General features: G+C 36.0%; 1 protein-coding gene across 2 annotated transcripts in view; it reads right to left on the reverse strand.

Moving 5' to 3' along the window:
- PPFIA1 (PTPRF interacting protein alpha 1) overlaps positions 1-25,264 on the reverse strand; it is a 55,619-nt gene that overhangs the window by 25,106 nt on the left and 5,249 nt on the right. For both annotated transcript variants that reach the window (XM_061999158.1, XM_061999159.1), the window contains exons 3-12: positions 9,772-9,873; positions 8,945-9,109; positions 7,991-8,065; positions 7,464-7,565; positions 6,993-7,214; positions 6,090-6,236; positions 5,000-5,134; positions 3,883-3,966; positions 3,181-3,312; positions 907-969 (exon numbers count right to left, since the gene is read on the reverse strand). In XM_061999158.1, coding sequence (XP_061855142.1) covers positions 907-969; positions 3,181-3,312; positions 3,883-3,966; positions 5,000-5,134; positions 6,090-6,236; positions 6,993-7,214; positions 7,464-7,565; positions 7,991-8,065; positions 8,945-9,109; positions 9,772-9,873 — 1,227 coding nt within the window. The remainder of the gene's footprint in view (positions 1-906; positions 970-3,180; positions 3,313-3,882; positions 3,967-4,999; positions 5,135-6,089; positions 6,237-6,992; positions 7,215-7,463; positions 7,566-7,990; positions 8,066-8,944; positions 9,110-9,771; positions 9,874-25,264) is intronic.

Genomic DNA, 25,264 nt, shown 5'->3' on the forward strand with positions numbered 1-25,264 from the left:
AGAGGTTATAAATAAAATTCACTCTAACTTGGCAATTTTTACATGGTCAAGAAACTCAGAATTTAACAAATGAATGAGAAAACAACAAAAGACTAATAAAGAGGGGCTGATGATGAACATCTGTGCCTTGTGTGGAAACTGCTCATCTACAAGTACAAAAGTCAAAGCATAATCTGCAAAATATTCTGAAGGCATTCCTCATCTTATTACAGAAGTACAGCTTTTACAGTTTGGCCTGGCTACTTACTAGAATGATTTGGGGAGATGCAGTACACCTGTGATTTAATAAGTAATAACAAGTGTTATTTCAGAACAGAGAGCATGACCACAAAAATCAGTTGCCACTGCTTAAGGATGCAAAGAAATGAATGGCCCCATCACTATTATTCAAGGAAGGGAACTTGACAGTCCCAGGACAAGCAAGCCATAGAACAGCTGCTACTGCAAAAGGAGCAGAGAAGTCTAATAACTATTTCTCTCCCTGTCTCCCAGTTCCTAAAACTATTAAAAGGTATCAATTGAACAAGCATTTCCTGGTACCCAGTGCTTTAAGGCAAAAAACTTAGGGGAAAATACTTAATGTTAAAAGTATTTCTCTTTTCTTTTTACTCTTCAAGGTCATGCATATAACAGCATAAAAACTCTACACAGTCTTCAGACTTTGGCAGATTGCCAATATATCCAGTCACTTTACATATTCAGAAGTGTGTTAAAAGTCTTTGAGTAAAAAGCTACGTATAAAATCATCAGAAAAACTAAGGCACACGGTAAAATGATCAGTAACAGTTCCCTATATTTTAAACTGACAAAATCACATTCACTTTTAGAGGTGAATTCAAATCTAATCCTGCTATGTAGCAGAGCAGCAAGTCTTTTCCAATACAGCATTCCAGAAGTACGTTATACCTTTTCATGCTGAAGTTCCTCTATCTGTTTTTTTGAGTGTTCAATCTCTCGAAGAAGTGAATTCTAAAACAAAATGTATCACAAATTATGTTACTTATAAAAGCTTTCAGCTCTTAAACCATAAGCAAGGTAAGTATAAAAAAAATTCAATCACCACTACACAGATGCATCTTAAGTTACAGCTACTTTGCTGCTTGCATCATTTCACTTTGATTATAGTTGAAGGTTTATCCTTTCAGGTGCACAGCCTTCCAAATAATGAATTCAACAATAGCACATGTTCCATAAAAATTTAATACCAATACCAGCCTCTTAAAGCTCTGTTTGATAAAACTAGTGGGAAAAAAAAAAGGAACAATTGGGCAGTTAAAATAATTCAGAGTAATTCATTGATGGGTTATTAAAGGCAGTACTAGCTGTTATCATTAGACTTTCACTTTCTTTGCACTTGCCTGACTTTAAGTTACTACAAAGAAGCTTCTTGGGTGTACTGTACCTCCAGCACTTCAACATTCACTGACTTAAGGGCCTTCATTAATATCAGAGCTGTCATGTTTACAGTTATACCACAATTTCCAAACAACTCCAGCAATAATTTTGACTACTACAATACCTACTCAAAGCAGTTTCCAAATTCAGACTAAAAATCATCTGAGAATTAAGAAACGTTGAGAGCTGCAACCAAAAAGAATTTAAACTATTGTAGTATTTGATACTAAGATTCAAAAAGCAGATTTCCCCTTCTAATGGAAAACTTATAACTAGGTCACCTTCTTTTCCCTTGCCACCACTGTTAAACAGTTCTGCTAAACACACTGCCCTGAGGTAATATCATTATGACATGTTCAAGATGCAAATAAAGTTTCGTACATGAACAAACAAATCATCATTTGAAAAAAAGCCTAAGTGATCGGAAGAAAGTCTTATTATAGCTACATGTTTCTTACCAACTTAAAAGAATAAATCTGGAAGCCACAGCAAGAATACTTCTCTAGAAACTGTTACTCACAGTAAGAGACAGCTAGATCTTCCTTATTATTCATGAATGTAGTTAGCATTTGGGAGATAAAGGTGAATTAGGATCAACTCTGAGACACCTCACAATATTCAAGTGCTAAAAAAAAACGTGCTGTCAGCTTCTTCTCAGAAACTGAGTTTATAAAGACTGTTAGAGCAACCGTGTTGATACTACAGCTAGGCTCATAAGAATTTCTAAAGTATTAAGAGCAGCTGCTGGCCTTGAAAATAGCGATATTAACTAAAAAACACAAGTTTGCACACTTAGAAGTCAGGTGATGAACACCTTTATCATTAAATCTAAGGACAAGAATCAGTAATATCTACATTTGTTCTGCACTACTCAATTCAACCCAGCTCCCAGAGCACAAAAGCAGGGAAAAGAATGGACTAAATCTTAGTAATGATCTGAGAGGAGATGAGCTGACATGAATGCAAGAGAAAGCAATTATATACTGCAACTCAAGCATTTCATTGCCATGGCTTTAAAACAAAAAGCCACTCAGCTTTTATTGAAATATTTCTCCATATGGTCACTTCATCCTCCAGTAAAAGAAACAAAGTATTTTTTTAATTGAAGATAAAGCAATTTTAAGTCGGGACCAAGCAAAGTGGTACTTGAGGAGACCCGGCTGTCTTTGATGTCAGATAAGAGAATCTAACTTAAAGGCATGCATGGAAGAAAAATCCATAAGGCCCTAGATGCAAAAGCAGAAAGAGAAAAAAACAAGAAAAACTATATTCCAAGTTAGAAGATTAATTGAATACAGAGGAAAGCTCAGAGAATGGGAATAGCCCAGTTACATTGACACAATCTGTCTCAAAGTGATGTACCTGGGAAGAAAACACAAGTCTGCTTCAACATGCAAGAACCCCCACAATGACTCAGAGTAACTGGTATAGACAAAAGCAGTGGGAAGTAAAAGAAACTGAACTGAAAAGGTCAAAGTTCTAGTTCTAATTCTTTAGACTTCCTGTACTACACTGGATGAGCCTATTTATGCAGTCCATGAAAGGATCTTTCAAGAAGCTTTATCTTTTCTCAACACTATAGTAACAATGCCCAGGGACAACACCCCCAAAATAAAGAATCTTAAGAATATATTCTCAAATCTGTACTAGGAAACAGCCTTAACAGAAGCTACTTATTAAGAAGGACTCAGAATTTATTTACTGTTAGACACCTTGCAAAATACACAAACTGCTGCAGAATCTTGAACGTCTAATTAATGCATATGCTGGAATGCAACTTGTTACCTTATCTTCCAAGGCAGCCATCCTTTCCTTGAGATGAAGCTGGAGCCTTTCATTAGATTCAGACAGAAGCTTATCAACAGTTTCTGACAAACGTTTATTATGCTCTTCATTCATCTTCTCTCTCTGTCTAGCCTAAGATACATAAAAGTCACTGAAATAAGTGAAAATTTATAATGTCTGTAATAATTTGCAGGTTGTAACAACAATATGCTTTCGTTAATCCAAATGCAGTTTCTTTCAGAGAAGTATTTTTCCAAACGAATAGTGTATGAACTTCCATGATTCTGTAAGGGAGTATAAGGGATACTTTAGACTTTAATAACTCTTTCAAGATCAGATGCTTGAAAATCCAAGATTACACTTCAAGAAAATAGAGATTTCAGAACCAATTCCATTACTTATAACCTAGGAAGCAGTTTTCCCACAGTCACCTAATTGAGCAAGTTTTTGATATGTCTCTAGTATGTGTGGCAATTAGGTATTTCCAAAGATATTTTCAAAGTTTCATTGAAGACTTTCAGCTTTTTCTTCAGATTTAATGTTAGCCATAGTACAACAGCTCACATCTCCCAACCAACCACCAGCCTGAATGCTGGCTTAGAGAAGAGAAATGGAAACAGCTTTGCTGACTAGTAGGAAGTCATGAAGGGGATTAGATTCCTTCTTCCAGCTTTGTGTTTTTGCCAATAATATGTACAGTACCCTTTGCAGCTCTTGATTCTTTTCTTCTAGTTGTGCTTCCATCTGTCTCAGTCGTTCCTCTATATTGCCATGTCTCTCCTCAGCCTGTCAATTTGAAAACAAAATTAGAATTTCAGGGTTGTGGTTCTTTTTAAAGTAGGTTTGAAAAAGCATAGAAACATTGAAGCACAATAATATCTGACATGCTTTGCACAACTGCCATTTATGGTAATACACAATGCAGAACAGATGCCTTTCTGTCACTAAAAGAACCTCGTAAGAGTTGGTATGGTAAGTAATAAAACGATGAAGCTTCTCACCCTTAAGTACCATGAATCAACTACTGAGCTTGCAACAGCAGCAGTTCATTCATATTCTTAAGAATGTAACAAAAAAAAAGTACTTTTTAAGTGCATTTTCAGCTTTTCCTCATCAGTCTAAACAATATGAGCCTTTGTTAGTAATCATGACAAAGCAGAAAGCAGCAAGCAGAAATGAGGACTAATATACAAATTCTACCTTCCTAAGTTTGCTGGTAAGTTCCAATACTTTAGCATCTTTAGCAGCAGAGCTCCCAGGAGACAAAAGGTCAGACTACAGAGCCAGTTAGGGACAGGAAAGATAACAGGGAAAGAAATGAAACTAAGACTTTGAAAGAAACACACACACACTTGAAAAGGCTCATTTGTAGTTACTGCATATAATTCTTCAGACTTCATTATTTAACAGTTTTAGAAGGCTGCAAGTGAATATTAATGAGTACCATTACTCTTCTCTCCTCACTTTCTTCAACTGGTTAACAGTGGAAGAAACTTGGATTTTTCCCCTCAAAAATATTTTGTTTTTAAAGACTTTATGTCTATTATTGAATTCATTTTAATACAAAGCAACAAAGCAATTCAGAGAGACATTTCTGTAAAGTAAAAGAGTTAACAGAAGACCTGCTCAAGTTCCAAAGACCATAAAAACCCCCAAAACACTGAGTAAATCACAGTGGGTTCAGAGAGTTGAATAGAAAAATGAAGAAAATGTTTCTCCTTGTTTTCTGAAGTAGTTGGGGGGAAAACTGGAAATACAATGTACCAAAATCAACCAGTGGCAGGAAGAGAGACTTGAGGACACTGTTCAACTGACTCACCTTTGAAAGGGCTGCAACTCTCTGTGCCAGCTCAGCTTCTACCTCTGGCAAAGTTTCAGCTTTTCTCAAAGTCTGCTGCAGCTTTTGCTCAGCTAGTTCCAGTCGTTCTTGCAATTGCCTATTCTTATCTTCACTCTACACAGGATTATGATCAACAAATATTTAGTCTTAAAACAGCAATTAATTTTCATCCAAGAGGAAGGTAAAGATATAGATACTGCCTTTACAAAGCCTAGAGAGAACAAACTGTCCCAAACTGGTTTCATAACCACACATGTGGCTTCCTGTTCCCTCCATTACACGGGAAATTATTTTCTCTACCAATTTTTTTCCCCTACAGACAGTTTTGTGTATTATGAAAGCAACACTAACACCAAATAAACAGAGCTCAGTATGGGAAGTAGCATAGAACAAGCTGGGAATTTTCTATATCAAGGCTGTGCTAAGTCTTCAAGTTACAGCAAGGAAATAAATTCCTTTATAAATAACACTATGCATATTCCCATAGTTTTATTTAAAGTATGTACTATTTCTTTTAACAACTATACCAAACCAGACTTCTGTTGACAAAGACTTGCCAGCCACTAGCTAGAAAGTAATCGCCTAAGCAACCATTTCTGGTTCATAAAGGTGTACAACTTCAAGTCAAGCATGTATCATACTTCCTCCCACAGCAAGGCAACAGTTCCTTCTACTATAGGCTACAAAAAAAATCACTACACACTACAGGAATTTTCAAACTGTTTTAGCTGAGAATGAGTAATTCCCACAGATATGAAATTAAGGATGCTTGGATACACATAGAATTAACTTAAAAATCCACAATTCGTAGGGACAACAGCTTGCTGCACCATGATCACGTACACTAAGATTCACAAAACCATTTTCCCTCCCCAGTGAACTGTCTCATTTCCAGTGTAAAAACTCTGACAATGCACTCCTCCAGTTACTGAAAAACAGTTGCTAACAATACACCATAGATGATATTTATCTTCCTGAAAGCAAAGTGCTTTACTACTCTAAGCACATTTATTATTTCCATTAGTTTTATGCTGAGCAAAATGTACTTTATCATATTTCAAATGACAACCTGTCGATGCATGGAGTCTTTAGTGGCAATTTCATTTTCAAGTTTATCATTGAGGTCGTGCACAGATGTAGCTTCACGTTGTGCAGCGAGGTAGCGTTTCTCAAGAGTTGTAATTCTCTCTTCCATGTCTTCCTTTTGGGCCATAGTCTATGCAAGACACAAGACAGAGTTTAGAACAGAAGGGATAATTATTTGGTGATCAAACTGGGGGGGGGGGGGGGAACCCCACTAACCAAAAATACTAATCATTTAAAAAAATAAAGATCAGATGTACTCTTATTTCTCTCAGTAAAAAATGAAGAGAATAGTCTCACTTAAGCTTAGAAGTTTGATGACTCTTGGGTTTTTTACATGGAAAATGCTTAAAGATTGCTCTTTATTCCATTACACCACAGATCTGCTATTTACCTTTTAATGGCACAAACAATGCAATCTTTACTTCTTAGGGATTTAACTAATCTCCCTTTCTATTTAATAAGGGTAAAGTACACTGCAATACATTGGACCATGGAGATCAGTGACTTACCCATTACATTGATTGTCAACCACACCACTGAAGTTACAGTGATTCCTCAACCATGCACATCTTTAAAAATAAACAATTTAAACTCTACAAATAAGCTCAGGATTTATGACAAGATCAAGAACACGTTCATGTTCTCCAGTTTTATATACTCATGAAGTATCTAGTTAGTCAGAGATTTATTCTGAACACAAACTTCCTTAAGAGACTGATTTTTTAGAAACAAAAACCAGCACCATTATGCCCTGAACAATTTTCTTCTCATCTATGAAACCAAAGACATTCAAAAGCATGAAGGTATAGTTAAGCATCAGTGACACTGACACTTTCTGAAACAGATGCATTTGTGGCTATCCAAATTTTGACAGTTTATTCCTCACCTCTCGTACATCTCTCTGTAACTTCGTATTCATTTCTTCAGATTTTATTAAATCTTTTCTAGCTGTGTCAAGATCTTCTTCCAGCTCTGTTACTCTGCTAGACAAAGTAGTAAGGCGCTCTTTCATTTGTGTCTGCTCTTTGTTTTGCTTATCTATGATGTCTTGAAGTTCAATCACTTTAGTGAGGTTTTCGTCGTGGCATAAAGAGCCATCAGAGGATCTCTATGAAATAAGAAGGAAAAATAAAGATGTATTTGCATGTTACACCGAAATTTGAAAACCAAACTATTACCTACAAACACCCCTCCCCAAAACCAATTTTCTTATTGGACAGACTGAAAAAAAATTGAAGTCATGGAACCGAGACTTTAATTAAATCATCAATCAAAATCTTTTATTCTAGTTTAAAAATCAAAGTATCATAGTTAATGATTGAAAATCAGACATCAGCTACAAAAGTAAATAGCTTACCTTCCCATTTGTAGTTGGGGTATTTTCTTGTTCATGATTTATATCCAGCATTCCATCTGGAAGTGTTTTCTTCTGATTATTTTGCTCTTTCAGAATCATTAACTAAAAGAAATGAAAAGTTTATATACATATGTTTCAAGTCAATTCCTTTCTCACTAACAATATAAGGAACAGCTGCAAAAGCAAAGGAGCAAAACAACAATTACTGATTCTACTACAAGGTATGTATTAATAAAACATGGCACAGGCACTCAAAAACTTATGCCATTGCAATCCAAAAACATTAAAGCCACAGGAACTCTTTTTGTCAGGATTTTTTTTAAGGAAGGGGGCAGGGATTGGGGTTTGTTTTACTGCTCTTTGAAAGTGATTAAAAAATTAAAGTTATCCCACTTGGTTAAATAAAAAAAAAACCAAGACAAAGAAGTGAAAATGAATTTTAATAACTCAAGAAATTACTGTGTACAAATATTGACTAAACACCCACAATACACACATGAAGACTCCTTTTCAAAACAGAAACCTACCTCTTTATGTGTAGTACCTAGTTCTTCTTCCAATAAGCTACATCTTTCAAGTGCTACTCGTAACCTCTCCCTTACCTGAAAGGGGAATTTCAAATAGTTTTCAATCATTGCAATTATAAGGAAACTCATTTCACTTACTGCCATGTTGCCATGTCCTTCTAGATAGTAAATGACACTATTTCTGGTAAGGCTTGAGAGCTGGCTCTTGAGTCAGGACTAATTACGTATGCTACAAAAAAACCTCTCAGAAGAAAACTGTGTGTTTCAACAGCTAGCTTTTCCTTTTCTTTCATAAGCAAATCATTATCTCAACATGACCTGTACATTCAGCCAAGAATTACACTTATCCAGAATTTGCCTATCCTTTTTGCAAAGGCACAGAGTGTGTATGTTTTTCCATACAGAAGAGACAAAATTCTACTTCAAATAATTTACCAGACATTATATACAAGGGCCACAAAAGTTAGGCAAGCTATGACAGCAGTCAAATTCACAGTTAACTTTACCACTTGCATCTCCTGCTGCCAATACCAGTCACAACCAAAGGACAGTGTTCCTTTAGTTCAGCTTTATTTTATATTACAGCATAAGCAGATTCCTCTTCTGCTCTCTCTAGTCCATTCCTTGTATTACATCACCAAAAGCCTAAATCCTGATATAACACAGGTAAGGAAACATATGCATTCCTTCAACAAATATATTATCCCTGAAGCACACTTAATTTACATTAGCATAGTTAATGAAGTACTACAATAAAACTACAACACTTTGCTCTAGTGCAACATAGCAATTTTGGAGGGCAGTTCTTGATTCAGTTATGGCAAAGCCATTACCGTAACACAAACAAACATCCAGAGAACTCTACTTCTATAACTTTAGTATCAACAACAGCACAGTTCATGCAAAAGAAAGAGGGGACAGGATGAGATGATGTTAGCTGCCATATTTAATTACCTTTTCATCAAGGGCTTTATGGTGTTCAAATAAAGATTTTAGTGCTTTGAGAACTTCTACTTCACTAGAAACTCCTGCTGGAGACTGAGCTTGTCGCTTTACAACGGTCATTCTGAGAGATCGCTCATGCCTGGAGACAAGACACTCCAAATGTTCCAGCAATAGCTAAGACAAAAAAAAAAAAGGAACAATGCTTATTCTTGTTCTACACAGATGTAGAAAACTGTCTTCTAGAACATCTGGTTTTGAGTTCTAAACTTCAAATCTGCGAGCCAAAGACTATTTCATCAAGCATAAGGACCTGTTTCTAACATTTCCCCTGTGTTTGAAGTACCAGATTTAACACATTTCCTAACTCTTTCAGTCTAGTTTTCAAATGAGGTTTCTCCTTGACCAGGTTTTCTCAATTCCACCACCAGTCTGAGCAATTGCATGTCTGTCAAAGATATACACAGAAAATGCTCTAAATCGGAGAGCAACTGTCCTGCCAGCAGCAGTGTAAGCTGCTGAAACAGATCACTACAGCTGGCCCACGCTATTCCTCCCATCTTGAGTGTTGTATGATTACAAAAATTTAGCAAGCAAGTTGAATGACAGGGAGTAATGCAGCTTTACAAGCTTTCCCCGATTCTGCACAGCAGCATTTGGAGCTGTGCAGAAGATTCCAAACTTCCTTAATCAACATACATTTACACATCCAGGAGATTTCATGTGCAAATATCAGGGAAAATATAGACTTTGGGCTTTTCAAATTTGACATTCACTGCTTTTCTTCATGTAGCTGGATGTTTTAACAAGGATGATCTTGGGGAAGATAAGGAACTAACCCTTGTATTATTTCTTTCTGCTTTTAGTTCGGCGATTTCTTCTTCCCTTTCAAGCAGCTGCTCCCTGCATACATTGAGCTCTTTTGTAAGTGCTGCAAATTCCTGAAAGAAACCAGACAGAAATATAAGCACTTCAAGTATTAGGACACAGTGAGAATGGATTAATATGAACACTTAGACATGATTTCTTGAAGTATTCACTTCAGATGCCTAAAGACAATACAGTTGTCTAGTCACGCTAAGTAGCCTTATGTTCAAACACTTAAAACCGTTAGACTGTCAGATCTAAGGATAAAAAGATGCTTGGCCAGTACTGTTAAAATCTCATTATCTGAGCTGGGGTATCCCTGGTAAGCAAAGGGAAAAACCTATTTGCAGTGCACTTGGCTACTGTTACAAGAAACTGGGGTTTATGTGTTTAAGTGACTTTCAAGGGAGAAATGAGAAAACAGAACACTAAACACAACAAAACACAGAAACCAGCAAAACACTACAAATTTCAAGTCAGTGTTTAGTTGTGAGAGACAATGTGTAATCCTGGCATCTGCTCTTGAAGCTTCACCACCGGATAATGTGGACCTTTAACTGTATTTGTCCACTTAAGCTAGATATAGGAATTTTATACCTACTTTCAAATCTCACAAAATGGACCTGGAATAGTCCTTTCCCTACAGTCTTGATCAAAATCTCAGAAGAATTAGAATGAGATATTTCTAAAAGCTGAGCCCTTGGGCAAAAGCTTTCACCAAACAAAATTCAATTAGAAGGAAATAGTACATAGGGTGAAAAGGCATCAAGGAACAGGAATTAAGCTAACTCACAGCAGTGACTGCACGCTTATTCCTGTGAACACTGAGACTAGTCGACATTAAAGAATATACTTCTACTTTTTTGTGTCTGGTCAGGACAATACTATTATACTGAATACCTGAAAAAGCCACTACATCCTAAACCACTCTCAACCAATAGCCTCACTAAAAATCCTCAACATCACAGGTATTTAAATGTTCTATCAACTCACTGAGCATACTCTGGATAGGACATGAGATACAACTATACATCACATTTATAAGCAAATATTGAGCATGTTATCCACCTAATTACTCTTGCAACATTTAAGCTGTAATCTGAACCACATCAGAAATGATTATTCAGAGTAAGCGTGAATGTGAACAAGTCCACACCTTAAAAGATGGCTTAGTAGAAAATGGGTGGGGGATCCCTTGTGCTATCAAAGCAGCTTAGAATGTGAAAATAAATACACATCAGTCATTCCAACGGTCAGTAAACACATCAGAAGCACTTATATAAGTAAACATTGAAATGCCGGTAAATAAATTAGTCCTCTCTATTGTCTAAACCAAGGAAAACGTTCTAATAAACAAAAGTCATCTCTAATAAAAGGTAGATTAGCGCAGCTGAAGTTGTGGTGACCAAAAGATACGAAGACGACAAACAGTCAAATAAGAACCAAGGACATAATACTGTGGAGACACACTGTGTGCACAAACACTGCTTCTCTAAATTATCCAGACTCTGCCAAATAGCTTAACAGACAGTAGCTGCACATGAAGCAAAAGCTTTAAGATGGAGCTGTTTTGCAGTAAAATCCCAAGTGACAGAAAACACATGCTTATAAAACAAAAGGACACAGCAAGTATACCAGCACATCAGCAAATTCTAATGCAGCAAAAATAAACAGACATCAAAGACACTGTCTGCAAGTTCCAAGAATAAAGTCTAACAAATTAACCTAAGACATACATATGACTGAAAAGACAAAAAAATACATCACACAACATACAGAGACTTCCTTTGGAATTACTTTTAAAAGTTGCTATGAAAAAAGGTAGCAGTATCACCATCACAGATGCAGAATCCGTCTTTGTACTCCTTCCTAAGTAAAAATCTACTTACTAGAAAAAAGATTCAGTAATTCCCCCTAGTAACCATCAAATGGCTATAAAAAAGGCCTTAATTTCTCTTCCTTTTTCAATTGTTAGAATTATTTATATAAATGTACTTAATTACACTCACATAGTTCACTGCAATATTTCAGTTACATCCTTAAAAAAAGAGAACCTTCAACATCTCACCCATGGGATCTTCCAAGACTCTCAAGGAACTGACAGTACACTTTCCTTTTGCTCCAGTACAGGCTTGAGTAAGCCAGAACACGGATCTAGAGTTGCAGTTCTTCACAGGCCTTCCATACTTATCTCTGTGTTTGATACTTGAGTACTACTCAAACTTATAGAAGTACTAACTGACTCAAAGTATACACCAATGAGCTTGACATGAACTTATTTTCTTGGTAGTTTTCCCCTCTCCCTTTCCAAAATAATTTCAGTTTACAAATTTTTACAAGCATTGCACAATTCTCCAAAGCACACAGGAACATTCTCTCTTTTTGCAGTCTCTGCCTCAAGTCTTGAAAGGAGGATGAAGCAAGCAGTAAAGACTACAGACTGTTTCATCATCCTTTCTCAATTTAAAATCAGTGTATAGATAAGAAAATATGTAATAATGCTGACGTGCATGAGCCTCATCTGAAAAACGGCTGTGTATTTGAAAGGAAGTCTATTCACTCTTCGAATTAGTACATGCAGTTCTACTCCATTGCATACTTCTGTGCAGATATAAATTGTAACACAAATATATCTTAATTATGACATGAACCATCATACTGTCAGATGACCCAAAAAAGAACAATGCACACAGGAATTTATATTGCTGCTGCATAAACAGACTGACATATATTTCTGGCATTGCATAATATCTCCATTGCTGTTTGTTTTGACAAAATATATTTGCTTTGAGTCTGCCTTATAAAGAATACTTGGATGTCCTCAGTTTCAGCTGACACTGCCAAAAGACAAGTCCTTTCTAGTTTTAATACTTACCTTCAACAGTAGGCAACTTGGGATTTTCTCAGGAGAGAAACTATCTACAACTTTATCATCTCAAAGTTTGCATCGTCTTATAATTTATTCTTTGGCATTAGAATTAAAGGAAAAAGAAAAATCCTGTGAATTTTTTTCTACTTAACCACAGAGCTGTATTACCTTTCTGTAATTAGGGGAAAGACTGAGAACATCTGAAAAAAGTTCTGCTCTGCTTCTTCTGCCATTAAAATGATAAACATCCAACTTTGAGGACTGACAAGAATTGGACTCAGAATAAGTGCTCACAAGAATCAGAGTGTGGAATACACCAGGTAAATATCACCTGGTGATTAGAACATACAAACACTCCTAATGATATACTCAACTGAAATGTTTACTGAAGACATTAACTTTCTGAATCTTTCCAAATGTGACACACTGTCAGAAATACTCTCAACAGAGAGCTCAATGGATCACGTAAAGTTTGTTGGTTTTCAGCAATACATTGAGGTTGCCCACAAAGTAGTACATTTTTTGAAGCAACAGCATTTTTCTACACCAGCCTTCAGAAGTGACCTTCAGTCCTTAGTATTTGAGAGGCCACAACAAATGTCCTTCTGAAAGCTGGATCAGCTGGTGTGTAGCTGACAAGCTTTTACACTTCTGATGTCCAAGCTGACAGACATTTGGTTACCAGCAAGATTTCAGTCCAGGAATATTACAGCTTCCAGGAACCACGTTCTCTTCATCACGTTTATTAGAAGCACAATCTACAGGTTCCACAGCTAGTATATCACAAACCAATAAAGGCTACATGACAAGAAAGACAGTATTTAAGTTAGGGAAAAACTTCAAAGAAACAGAGGTAACTCCTCAAAGACTATGAGTTTAAATTTCACACAAAGAACTGTAAATTTGTTCAGTATTTGCTCAAGGAAAAAAGTTTATTCCACAATGAAATGCAACACCACTCTTGAGTGCATAAGGAATCATGGATTATAGGCAACATGACTAGAAAGCTAATTTAAAGGATTAAAAGATACAAAAAAAGGGGAAATATTTGAAATTCAAAGAATATACTATCACTATTACAAGTAGTACTTTCTGGCAATACAAGAATGAAGATGCAACTGTTGCATTTTTAGGAACATCTCTGCCAGAAACATGAGTGGAAGTTATCTGTTTAAACTCTAAGAAGTATTTTGTTTTACTGTTACCATTCTGTTCTGTAGCCTGTATATCAAACAACCCACTCAAAATCTGAGAAACTGAAGAGAGCAGGACAACAACTGGGGAAAGTGCAGATCATCAGGGATGAGAAAACAGTGGAATCTCAGGTAAGTTTCCATCATGTTATTTACACTATATATAAACCACAATAATTTCAAATGCTGCATGCATGAAAACAACAAATATACAGTCTTAAACAAAACCATCAATGAAAATCTAAATATCTAAGGATATTTCATAGCCACTTCACTTTAAACCTAAGTGGTTTAGGTAGCAGTGACCAAGATCCCCAATATATGGAAGATTCTAGCAAGCAAACTTTTGTACCTATTAAGTCACTTTTCTTCAGGCTAACAGTCAAAACTATTAAAGAGTTCAAAGGTAGAGTTAAAACTGAAAAGAATTTACTGTTTTAATTATTAAATGCAACTGTCCAAGAAAACAGTTGCACACACTTTTAACAGCAATCAATTCAGAAGAAACAACCACCAACTGAAATTGTGCCCGAAATTGTGCTTTGGCTATTCTACATAATAAATCAGAGTGCTTTTGACCTTCCCCTATCTCTGGCATGTGCTAATGGGAAAGTGAAAAATCAGCCTAGAGTGTGTAAACAAAAATACTTTGCTTTTCACCTGGGGAAATTTATTTCCAGTAAGTACCAAGCAGCCTGGATTTTCTAACCTGGAAACGTAAAACGTATTTCAAGCATTAAGAGAGTCAGTTCTATGAGATGTTTATCCTTCGTTCCCAAACCTCACAACAATGTAAAATAGAATACAAGAAAATACAAAGTAATATTTATAAAAGGGTTATGTCAAACTTTTGTGTTTCAGAGCATTGAAAGGTTTTTCATGCTGTTCTTCCAAATAAGGCTACACACCCACTGGAATACACTGCAGCTTATAATATGTTATACTAATAATGCATCATATATAATATAATGCATCAACCTCTCCTATTTCTCCTTATGTATAAAGTGTTTTATAACTCAAGAGGCCACTACCAAAACAGAGCTGAAAATTTCTTTAGTAGTAAAAAAATTTTCACATTCCAACTAGTGACACTGAGATACTTTCCAACATTTCACACCACCTTTGATCAACTTTCAGAATTTTCTATTTTGACTCAAAACTTATACCTTTTTCTTTCTCTAGCAAAAACGGTAACACTGCATGAAAACACTCCAGTGAACATTGCTGACAGTCAGTTACTAATACTAAACTGGAGTAAATTTTTATCATTCCAGCGCCCTTTTCTTCAGTACATATTCAAGCTTACTGCTTGGCTTGAACTATCTAGGCTTTCTCATTAACGCTGCTCAATCCTAAATAGGCAATTAAGTTTTAAAGTGTTTACAGTTGCATAATGTTATTATGTTCTGGAATGAAACTTGCTGTTAACAGTCCACTTTGGAACTGAAAGTAGCATCTGACAAGTAACATGCAAGAGAACCCTTAACTCACAGTCAGCAGGTACCAAACATATGCCCAAGAGCAAAAAGCTTATGGTAAGACCAAGTCTCCATGGTAATAAATAGGTTTCCAGTTACCATCCTGAGTGAGTAGCTTAAATTTATGCACAGTGTTCACTGAGCCTGAACTACAAAGCACTAAATCTGGACTTCATTGCTCGGAGCTTTCAGGAAGCGCTGCATGGTGAAGTGCAAGGAAACTCAAGTGAAGGGTGGTATTTGGCAGCTCTGGAAGAGGAATGCAGAAGTACAAGGAAAAACACATTAGTTGCATGTTCCCCATCCTGTAGCCCCCCCTTCCCTGATCTAATACATTTCTGACAGACGTTTCCTATTTGAGGTGTGGTGAGTGAACCCGAACACGGCTGGATCCAGACTCTCACTCTTTAAAGATCAGAGGTCTTCCTTTCACCACATTAATCAATGCTCAAACTTTATACGTACTGAAGAGCAGTTTGGGAAGTGAGTCTGTAAGCCCTAACACACAGAGCAAAGCACAGGCTGGAGAGTCACCTACACTCAAGTCATTAACTACAACCCATATAAACCGCCTAGGCTGGCAAAATCATTACTGCCTATACTCTTGCATTTCATTTTCTCTAAACCCAGTAAAACAGTACTGTTATGTAAACAAGACTAGGGGCAAAGCCTCATGCAGAAATGTATCTTTGTGTACTACCGGAGAAGCCAGCAATCGCTGATTATATACTGTACTTCGCACTGCAAGGTACACATGCCAATCTCTGAGCATCTTCCAAGCTCTACCATTAATTAGACCTACATACAACACAGTGAATACAATAACCGTATATGCAACAAATGACATCTACAAGACTACTGTAATTCAAACCTAAGCCACAGCTGCATCCTACGACTTCTTTGGAGGTCTGTGAAGTTTAGGAAAGAGAATGTGAAGTTGTTCAAATAAGTCAGAAAATTTCATCCAGTTATTCATTCCCCTTTCAGTCTAACAACTTGTAGGTTTCTATGCATCTTCCTGTAGGGCAACTAGCCTTGTGATATTTGACAGGTTAAGTTTCCATCATTTCTCCAGGTAGATTATTATTGTTTGCAACAGCTTTAACAAATCACTGCCAGCATCTGAAGCTTGTTCAAAGTATGGTAGATCACACGGGTTACATTTTCAGTTAACTCAGAGTGGACACAATCCATTTTTAACCTAGTCTATTAAATTACTTTTAAAGCTACAGATGCCTATTAAAAATCACATATCAGAGAACAGCCATACTATTTTTTTTTCCCCCCAAAGGCTTTCTTCAAACTCACCTCAGGGGGCTACCCTGCAAGCTTCACGGAATTCACGGAGGGCTAACATGACAAGAACAAGCTGAACACTAACTAGAAACACCCGTTTCTAGTTTTAAGCTATTTTCTTCTGTAAAATATTTTTTAAATGTTGTTCCTACTCAGGCAAACATTGTGAATCTTCTGAGTAAGGAAGTCCAAAAGCAGAACCCCAACAACGGCTGTATTAGCTGCCTAGCAGCAAGCATAGGAAATACAGAAGCACTCTTCAGACTTGCATGAAACTTGGCACCTATTCATATGCACTGGTGGTAAAAAAATCTGCTTCCATCCAATGGTTACTATCCACTGTGGTGGTTATACAAAAGAGTTCCACCTTAGTTGCTTTTGGATGTACAAGAACACATCCTCTGAAAGAGTAGGTATGGCACAAAATTATTCAAAACTATACCAAGCTTGTTCAACTTGGAAAAATGGACAAGATCAGCTAAAGTACATATCAGGAAAACTTGAGTCATCATTGAAAAACAGGCTTTTCAACTTGGGATGTGTCTGGCTACTTTGTGCAGAACTATGACTGTTGTCCCAGGTCAATAATGAAGTAACCCTTTCCAATACTGTATCAATCAAAAAAACAGTATTCCAGAACAAAAGTTTACCTTAACATAGAATTAAGCTTACAATATTTTTTTTTTTTTGGGGGGGTTGGGGAAGGTTAGAAAAGTAGGTGCCTCTTAGAAATCACTGATTCAGAGTGTAACTAAGGGTTTCACAATATGAATTACCACATTCCTGCACTCCTACTCTAATCTATTTTGATTAGTAACTAATACAGTAAGTAGTAGCACAACTTCTTAGTTGTAGCTTTAGGCATCTCCATTTTTGGAGTCCATGCCAGTGAAGAAACCTATCCACACCCATACCCACTATGGCAAAAGGAGAATACAGTTGTACTTAATTAAAGAGGAAGAATCTTGTATTACCAGTTTGACAAGATGTGGGACAAAACCAGTCTCCATCTTTAATATGACACCATAGAGATTTTGTTGAAGTTTTTCCTCTCCATATACAGTTGGTCAAGATTTTTTGGGATCTCACATAGGATTACATAGCATACAGTGCTCCTCAAATGCCAAACCATAAACCAACTGCAAGATATGCTCAGAAAATTGTACAAGTTGCATATTCTTCCTGGGGACCCCTCATTATGGAGGCTAAGCAGCTATTACAACAGCCATAGCAAGATCTTGTAAATAACATGAAACTGACAGTTCAATTAGGCTAGGCAAAAAAAAAAAAATAGCTTTTTTTCTGTATATCAATTCTAAACACACTGCACTTAAAAAACAGCACAATTCTGGCTCAGTTGACATTTAATAAAATCCTATGACTTATATTACCTAAAAGTTATTTAAATCTAAATATTGTGTTCTAGCGTGATTAGAAAAATTAATCTTCACATGACTAATACTTCATTATTTTTTAGAAATAGACTCAGGACAAGATCCATCATGCATGATTATTTCAGTGACAAGACACTTCTGCTTGCAAAAACTGAGCAGCAGCTGAGGCACTGCCCTGCCCTATTCTAATCATTCATCTTGGCCTCTAGTTGTCAGGTTTGGTTCTGTGGCTAGCAGTTGTAAAGTACGTTTTTCACACTATGTTAAAAGGGAATGCTTGGGAATATCTGAATAAGGCTGGCCAAGCCACCCTAATTAAACAAGCATCAACATGTACTTCCCCCTCAGTGCTCTCCTATTTTTTATATATATATATAATTTCTTCTGCCAACTGATGAACACTTCAGTCTTATAATTTCAAACCTGTTTAAGCAAGTAACACTCAATGAGGAGAGGTACATGCCTTCAGCAGGAAATTCAACTTACAGGCTCTTTACATTTTCTTTTTCTATTTCTTTTTACTCTTATCACCCCAGTTTACATGCTAAGTGAATTTATGAGGCTAACTGAAGCTAAATATACCTAAATATGCAACAGTCAGAATAAATTCAACAGGACCATTCCATGGAAAAGTTGCTCTTTTAGAAATAAAGGCAACTAAAAGCCCATACAACCAGAGTGTAGCCTCAGCTCTTACAAGTCTGGTGTTTAAACACAGAAAAAAGATCAACTCAGCAACACAGATTGTGTCAGAGTATTTTTTTCAGTTTTTTTAAATGTTCTAAGTAATCTTTCACCTGACACAAAATATATCCAGAATCAACAGTTTCAAACTTCATTAACTACCTGAACCCAAAGTAGTTAGATCAACTAGTTACATCATAGAACAAACCCAGGAATATAAACAATGATAAAAGGCAGGGAAGGGAGAAAAAAAAAAATAGGAGATGAGGATAGTCTGTTAATACACCGTGGCCAGTAACAACTGCTGAAGCCAAAGGTGAGGAACGTGGTCTGAGGAGAGGACTAAGCTCTGTTAGCACAGTGTGGAATAAAACAAGAGCAAGATGATGCAACCAGAAAACCCTGCAGCCTCCTTCTCAGTTGAGAAGAGGCATGCTTGGCCCATTTCTCTTCTACCTCCCAGGACTTAATATTTTGTAACCATTGCACAAAATACAGAAGAGTCTTACGCAGTCTCTAAAGACTAAGTTCCAATAGAGGATCAGAGTTAAGACTATAGGAAGGGAAAGGGACAGCTGTTTTCCTGCATAGACAAGCAGCAAGAGCTAACATCTTAAAAAGCTTTTTCATTTCCACTTTACACAAAGTAATTCCAGAGTTCTTCAAGTCTCAGCTTTTGGAAGATGTGTTGAACCACACCCTCTAAAGACATTCTGAAAACTCAAGCTGCATGTTCTAAAATAAATTAATTACTACATGCACCTGCACCATGTTCTTCAACATAGAGCTTAAAGAATGTTATGACCTTCCAAGCACTTTCCCCATGAACTACAAAAAGTGGTAATACTGTATGAAATATATATATTGCTTAGGAATAAAGATAAAATAGAAATATTCACAGTGGTATCCCAAGGCATCCTTGAAATTATCTAAACTAAACTTCTAGTTATTCACTCAAATGCAATACAAACAGCGAGAGCTTTGAAGAGTTTGTCTGAAGTTAATTTACCTAAGATACATAAAACATGGAAGAAACCCCAACCAGAGTCACCCATACATCCAAGACTGCCCTCTACACATGTGTTGCTGTTCCAAACTTCGTGGGTCAAGTGTAGATTAATCCTTTACATCCATAATTAGATTATCTGAAGATCTTCTAGTACTACAGGTACTCTGAACAACAGAATGCCATTTCAAATTTTAAATTACTTTTTACTTGGGTCAAAAGTTTTTTATTTCTGTGTTTTAATTTGAAACCCAGAAGACAGCCCATGTCTCAAATCCTAGAAGCAAGAAATTAAAGTGTGAGACATCAGTCATGGCTTTAAATATCATCAACAACAGAACATTCAAGATCACAAAAACTTCAGAGTTCAAGTTACCATTGGGAACAGTAAATCCACAAGTCTTAGCTTTTACCCCAAGGATTTGGGCAGCCAAAACTCCTTTTCAATTAATTCTGAATAAACACTATTTCTCCTTACAGGAAATTGTCAATGTTGATAAGACAATTACTACTAAACTGCAAGGTCATTCCTCTGCTTGAATACTCACAGCTAGGTTTCTCAACTATACATCCACTCAGTCTAAACTCTGTATAGGTCAAAACAAATTCTTTTTTTGAACTGCACATCTTACCTGGACTTGTCTTCGTTTTGAAACACTTAAAATTACTTAGCTACTTAAGCTTATATATTTATATCCATACAATGTCACTGTTCTGTAAATTTGAGGTGGGAAAAAAAAGACATGAATTCTTTCAGTAGTAAATTGTTAATTAATCAGCGTTCTACACTTTATTCATTTTACTAGATATTCTACCCTGCAGTTCTTTATAAAAAGGTAAATATGTATTTGAAAACAACACTTCCTGACACAATTTAAATGGAACAGAACCAAATTTAATATGTATTTATTAAATGGGAGGTGGGATTAAAAAACACTCAAGTATTGTGCTTCAGAATATTTCTAGACAGTTAGATGTGAAACTGAATTAGACACCAAACTCTAACATGTACTAGCAACAGGAGTAAGGCACAATAGAGTACAGCTCAGAGTATACTCAAATAGCGACTGTTCTACCAGGAGGCAGAGGGGGAGAAAGTGCAGGCAGGTGTTAAAAAAGTCAAAGGCTGACTGTTTTCTTACCAAACAGAAAACACATTTTCCAAGTAGATGTTCTTTTTTCTCCTCAACAAAACTAGAAGGATATGTATATCAAAATGCTCAAGGGTTTTTTTTCCCCATAGACCTTTAATCAAGTTTAAGATCAAGTCTGAAGATATCTGATGACGTCTAATACTAAGCAATCTTGGAGCACTTCACAGAAGTTCTAAAACAAAATACTATCTCTAAACACTTATATTTCTGAAAACATTACCATAAAACAGAAGAACTACAGGAAAAGATATGTTGGCTGTTCTTATTTATATGTACCCATCAAAAGTCACAGTGTATTTCAGATGCAACCAAAATTACACTCCCATTAAGATTTTCACTACTATCCTCACAAAACACATCCTGAGTAGACATGAACATAAACACGAGTGAAGTTCAATGCTAGTCACAGTGGAATAGCAGAAGAGAAGATTAAGTAACAAAGCTTCTCTTCAAAATGTTACAGCTATGGCCACTTTAGGATCAGGTCACAGAGCCTTGATGTGCCTATCAGAAGGAGCTGATTTTCTGTACAACTTAAATGAAACCCAACGTAAAGTCTGAAATAGATAAAGGTCATAGGCAAAAACCAAGCTAAACCATCAATTTACAGAACTCCTAAAGAAAAACAACACTCAGAATGAAACTGAGCATTAACAAATATTGTCATCACAAAACTCCTCCACTTGTGAATATAGGAAATAGGACAGTAGCCTCCTCATGTGACCTACAGATATGTATTCAGATCATTACACAATTATCTCCAGTTTACAAAATGCAGAAACAATATTTCCATGCACTCCTGTAAAAAGTCAAGCTGAATAAAAACTCACTGCACTTGACAGCAAAATAATAACTCTTCTTTCAGCCTGGAGAATGTGAAAACATTTTTCCTGGCAAAAACTGCCACACATTTCCCCATGTATGCTTGGAGAATCCACAGGCAGGCTTACCAAAAAAATACACTTGGAAAGTTATCAACACCCAGACTGGCACACACAACATAAATTTATCCCTTCTCAGTATTTGTAGCTCAAGATTCATATGGATGAGAGATTATGGTATTTTCTAATATATGTCAACAAATACCAGTCAGCCTTACAGACTTAAAGTGACTTAAGCTGCCTAAATTGCTAAAAGCAGCTTACACAAAGAACTCTGTCATATTCCTTCAAAGCAGGAAAACAAAAAAAACCACAACTAACTTGGGAAGAGCAAAACCCAAAACTACTAATGTACAGCTAAAATGCTCTCTCCAAAGATTCAAGTTCTGACAATGCTGTTAACTATAAGAGATCTACGTATATCAAAGCACAAACAATTGCATACTCTTAATTCTATGATCAAATCCTACAATGAGTAAGACTAACATCCATTTCCTAAATAAACATTGAAAAGGAGAAACCAAAGTCACAGGCTAGTGGATGTTAAAACACTAAGAACTTGAGGGTAGGGGAATTGTGTTTTTTAACTCATTCTTATCTGAAAGACAAAAACCCAAGAGGTTTTTCTCCTTGTATTTTTTTAGACATCTAGATGGAAATTGGAACTATGCAGCCAGACTGAATCTTTAAGTTTGTAACAAATATCTTTAAAGTAGATTTTAGTGACACTCTTAAAACTAAGAGATAAAAATAGAGAGCTTACAGGTGAAGAATTCTCAGAATACCAAAATAAACACTACCTGTTGTACAAGAGGCTACAGACAAGTTCACATAGATAAGTAAATATGTGAAGTTCACCTGGTTCTAAATATACCATGTATTTTTAACACAGCTTGTTTTTATTATGGCTCTTTTCATCCAAGCTTCTATACAATCTGGTCCTTAAGACTCCAAGTTAGACAACAGCACACCAAATATTAATAAACCTACTATCCAACATTTGTACACAGTAACAGACCAGGGAAAAATAATCACTAGCTCATTTTTCAGGGCTACATCCACTATTAAAAACAAACAAAAGGCATTTCTCTGTAGTCAGCAAAACATTCTTCCTACAAACAAACAAAGGAAAATAAAAACAATAGCTTTAGCCTTCATAACATCTTTTTATTAAAGGGATTGGTGGGACATCAGAGCAGCACTAAAGCTCACCCTCAAATACAAGAAAACTTGAAAAATAATTCTAAACTTATTCTAGCTAAAAGGTCTATCCGTTAGCAAGACAATCTCAATTAAAAGCACAGTACAAACAGCAAGTTGCTAACAATAGGCAAACAGATGTCTGCTGGGTAGGAATAGGATATTCCAATAAACAAACTCACCCAAACATATTTAAATTGGAAACTAAGAACAAAAAATACTAGAGACTTGGTACTCAATACACTCCACTATAACATTTAGGTGTAGCTACTCCTCTTTCTGCCCAGTCATACAGTGTATTTTCCGACATCTTAACATTCTGAAGGTTTTGGACAAAAGTCATGTGTTTCCATGCCTTGCAAAGGACAAAACATTAGGGCATCTCCAGTTTATTGATTTAGTCTGACAAGAACTGTGACCTATCTCCATCTGATTAGTGTAAAGACAAATCTATCCAGTACTATATCAAGGGTAAGAGCCAAGTAAGATTTAGCAACTGAAACTCAACACAGAGAAAGAGTAAAATTAAAGTTGTTTTAAAATGCAACAGAAAGGGTCATGTTCATCTTTGCTGTCAGAACAGGATGAGAGAAGTGGAGGATATGTCCTGTTTTGACATATATCTGAAATCCTTTTGGATCTCTAGAATTTCTGGAGACATGGGCTCACTGCTAAGACTGGTGGCTTTTATGTAGAAGTCAGTACTACATCTTGCTAGAGTAAGAAGTACAGGCTATGTCACCTCAAGGCTGGACAATTCTGAATACTGTAAATGGAGTTGCACTTGAAACACTAAGGAAATTTCATCTGTTGCAAAGTTTGGCAAGCCTTTTACTTAATGTACTTTGTGCAACTGTGTTCTCCCTATTATGTACAACTCAAAACCTCCTTTCTACATCTATGACATCCTGTATTATTTAAAACTCATCTGGAGAAAATCCAAACACCCACCATTAATAAAAAGGCAACTAAATCCGTACGTTCATCATTACAAAACAATACTAGGGCAGTCTTTAGAGCAAGTGCTTAGATATTTCTTACATGTGAAACATCAAAAAATATTTCTGAGAAGATCATTCTATTGAAACACATCTGAATTTACATGAATATAAATATAATCTGACTCATATTACTTTTAACTGAAGTGGGCAGCAGTGAGAAAATATTTACTATAGATACAATCCAAATGAAGAAACTCTGCTAGGGACACACTTTAAACTCAGATATGATGGGCAATCTAGTCAAACCAAAGCCAAAGCAAAATTATAGACAGGTTTTTTCACATATTTAACTCAACATTGTGTAAATAAAAGGACTTTACTGTAGAGACATCCACAGTCCATGACAGAAAGTTCTCACCTGCTCCTATATTTTGTCAAATACAGAAATTATGAAGAGACCATCAGAAACACAGAAAACACTTCCCATTTTTACTTCCCTTACATGGAAATGAAAATAAAGTACAATCAATTGAAGATCAAAATATTAGAAGTGCAAGATTAAGATGGATCTTAATAGAAGTGTTGCTGTATTACAGAAGCATAATATTTGTACATCAGTTTATAAAATAATTACCATAGATCTTAAAAATGTCATCTGATAAAAGTTGCTGTGAATTCATCCATAGGGTTTTTTTGGTACTAGGTACCAGAGTCCCTATAAATTAAGATTCTAGTCTTCTGCATCCAAAACAAGCATCATATTTTCATTTACAGTGTTGTTTATATGATATTGTACCAGCCAAATGAGCCTGCAACACCTTACCAGCAAGAACTGGGAATCACTTAGACTTCATTTATCTTAAGTTCAAAATTTGACTTTTAAATGCAGTTTAAATGCACGTTTCACACATTAACTTAATTTTAAGCACAAAAACATTGATTTCTGTAGAATACACTCTAGAAGGGACATAAAGGGCATAATTAAATCAGAACTGAATGTATTTACATTAAAAGTTTTCTAAGTTCTCAAAGTCAAAAGATAATTTTCATTTTTCTTTGTGAAAAAAAAACCCTAGGAGGAATAAAATTAATTTTAAGTTCTTGCACAGCAATTTGATTTCATCAAGTTCACCCTCCCAAGGTCAGAGTAGAGTTTGACTAGGGTAATCTGTAACAGAAGGTAACTCCCAGAAAACAAAAGGCCTTGCCAAGAATTCAGTTAATTTTATCATGACAATGTTGATGTATTTAGTTTCCAGCTGTCCATAGAAGCAAAACTTGTCTGTTTTACTCTGTGTAAATGTAATAGATAAAGCACATCTATGTAAGAGACTAGAATGCTCTACTCCATGAATTAGACATCCACAGC

Source organism: Colius striatus, chromosome 7, assembly GCF_028858725.1.
Source record: "Colius striatus isolate bColStr4 chromosome 7, bColStr4.1.hap1, whole genome shotgun sequence".
Classification (NCBI taxonomy): Eukaryota; Metazoa; Chordata; class Aves; order Coliiformes; family Coliidae; genus Colius; species Colius striatus.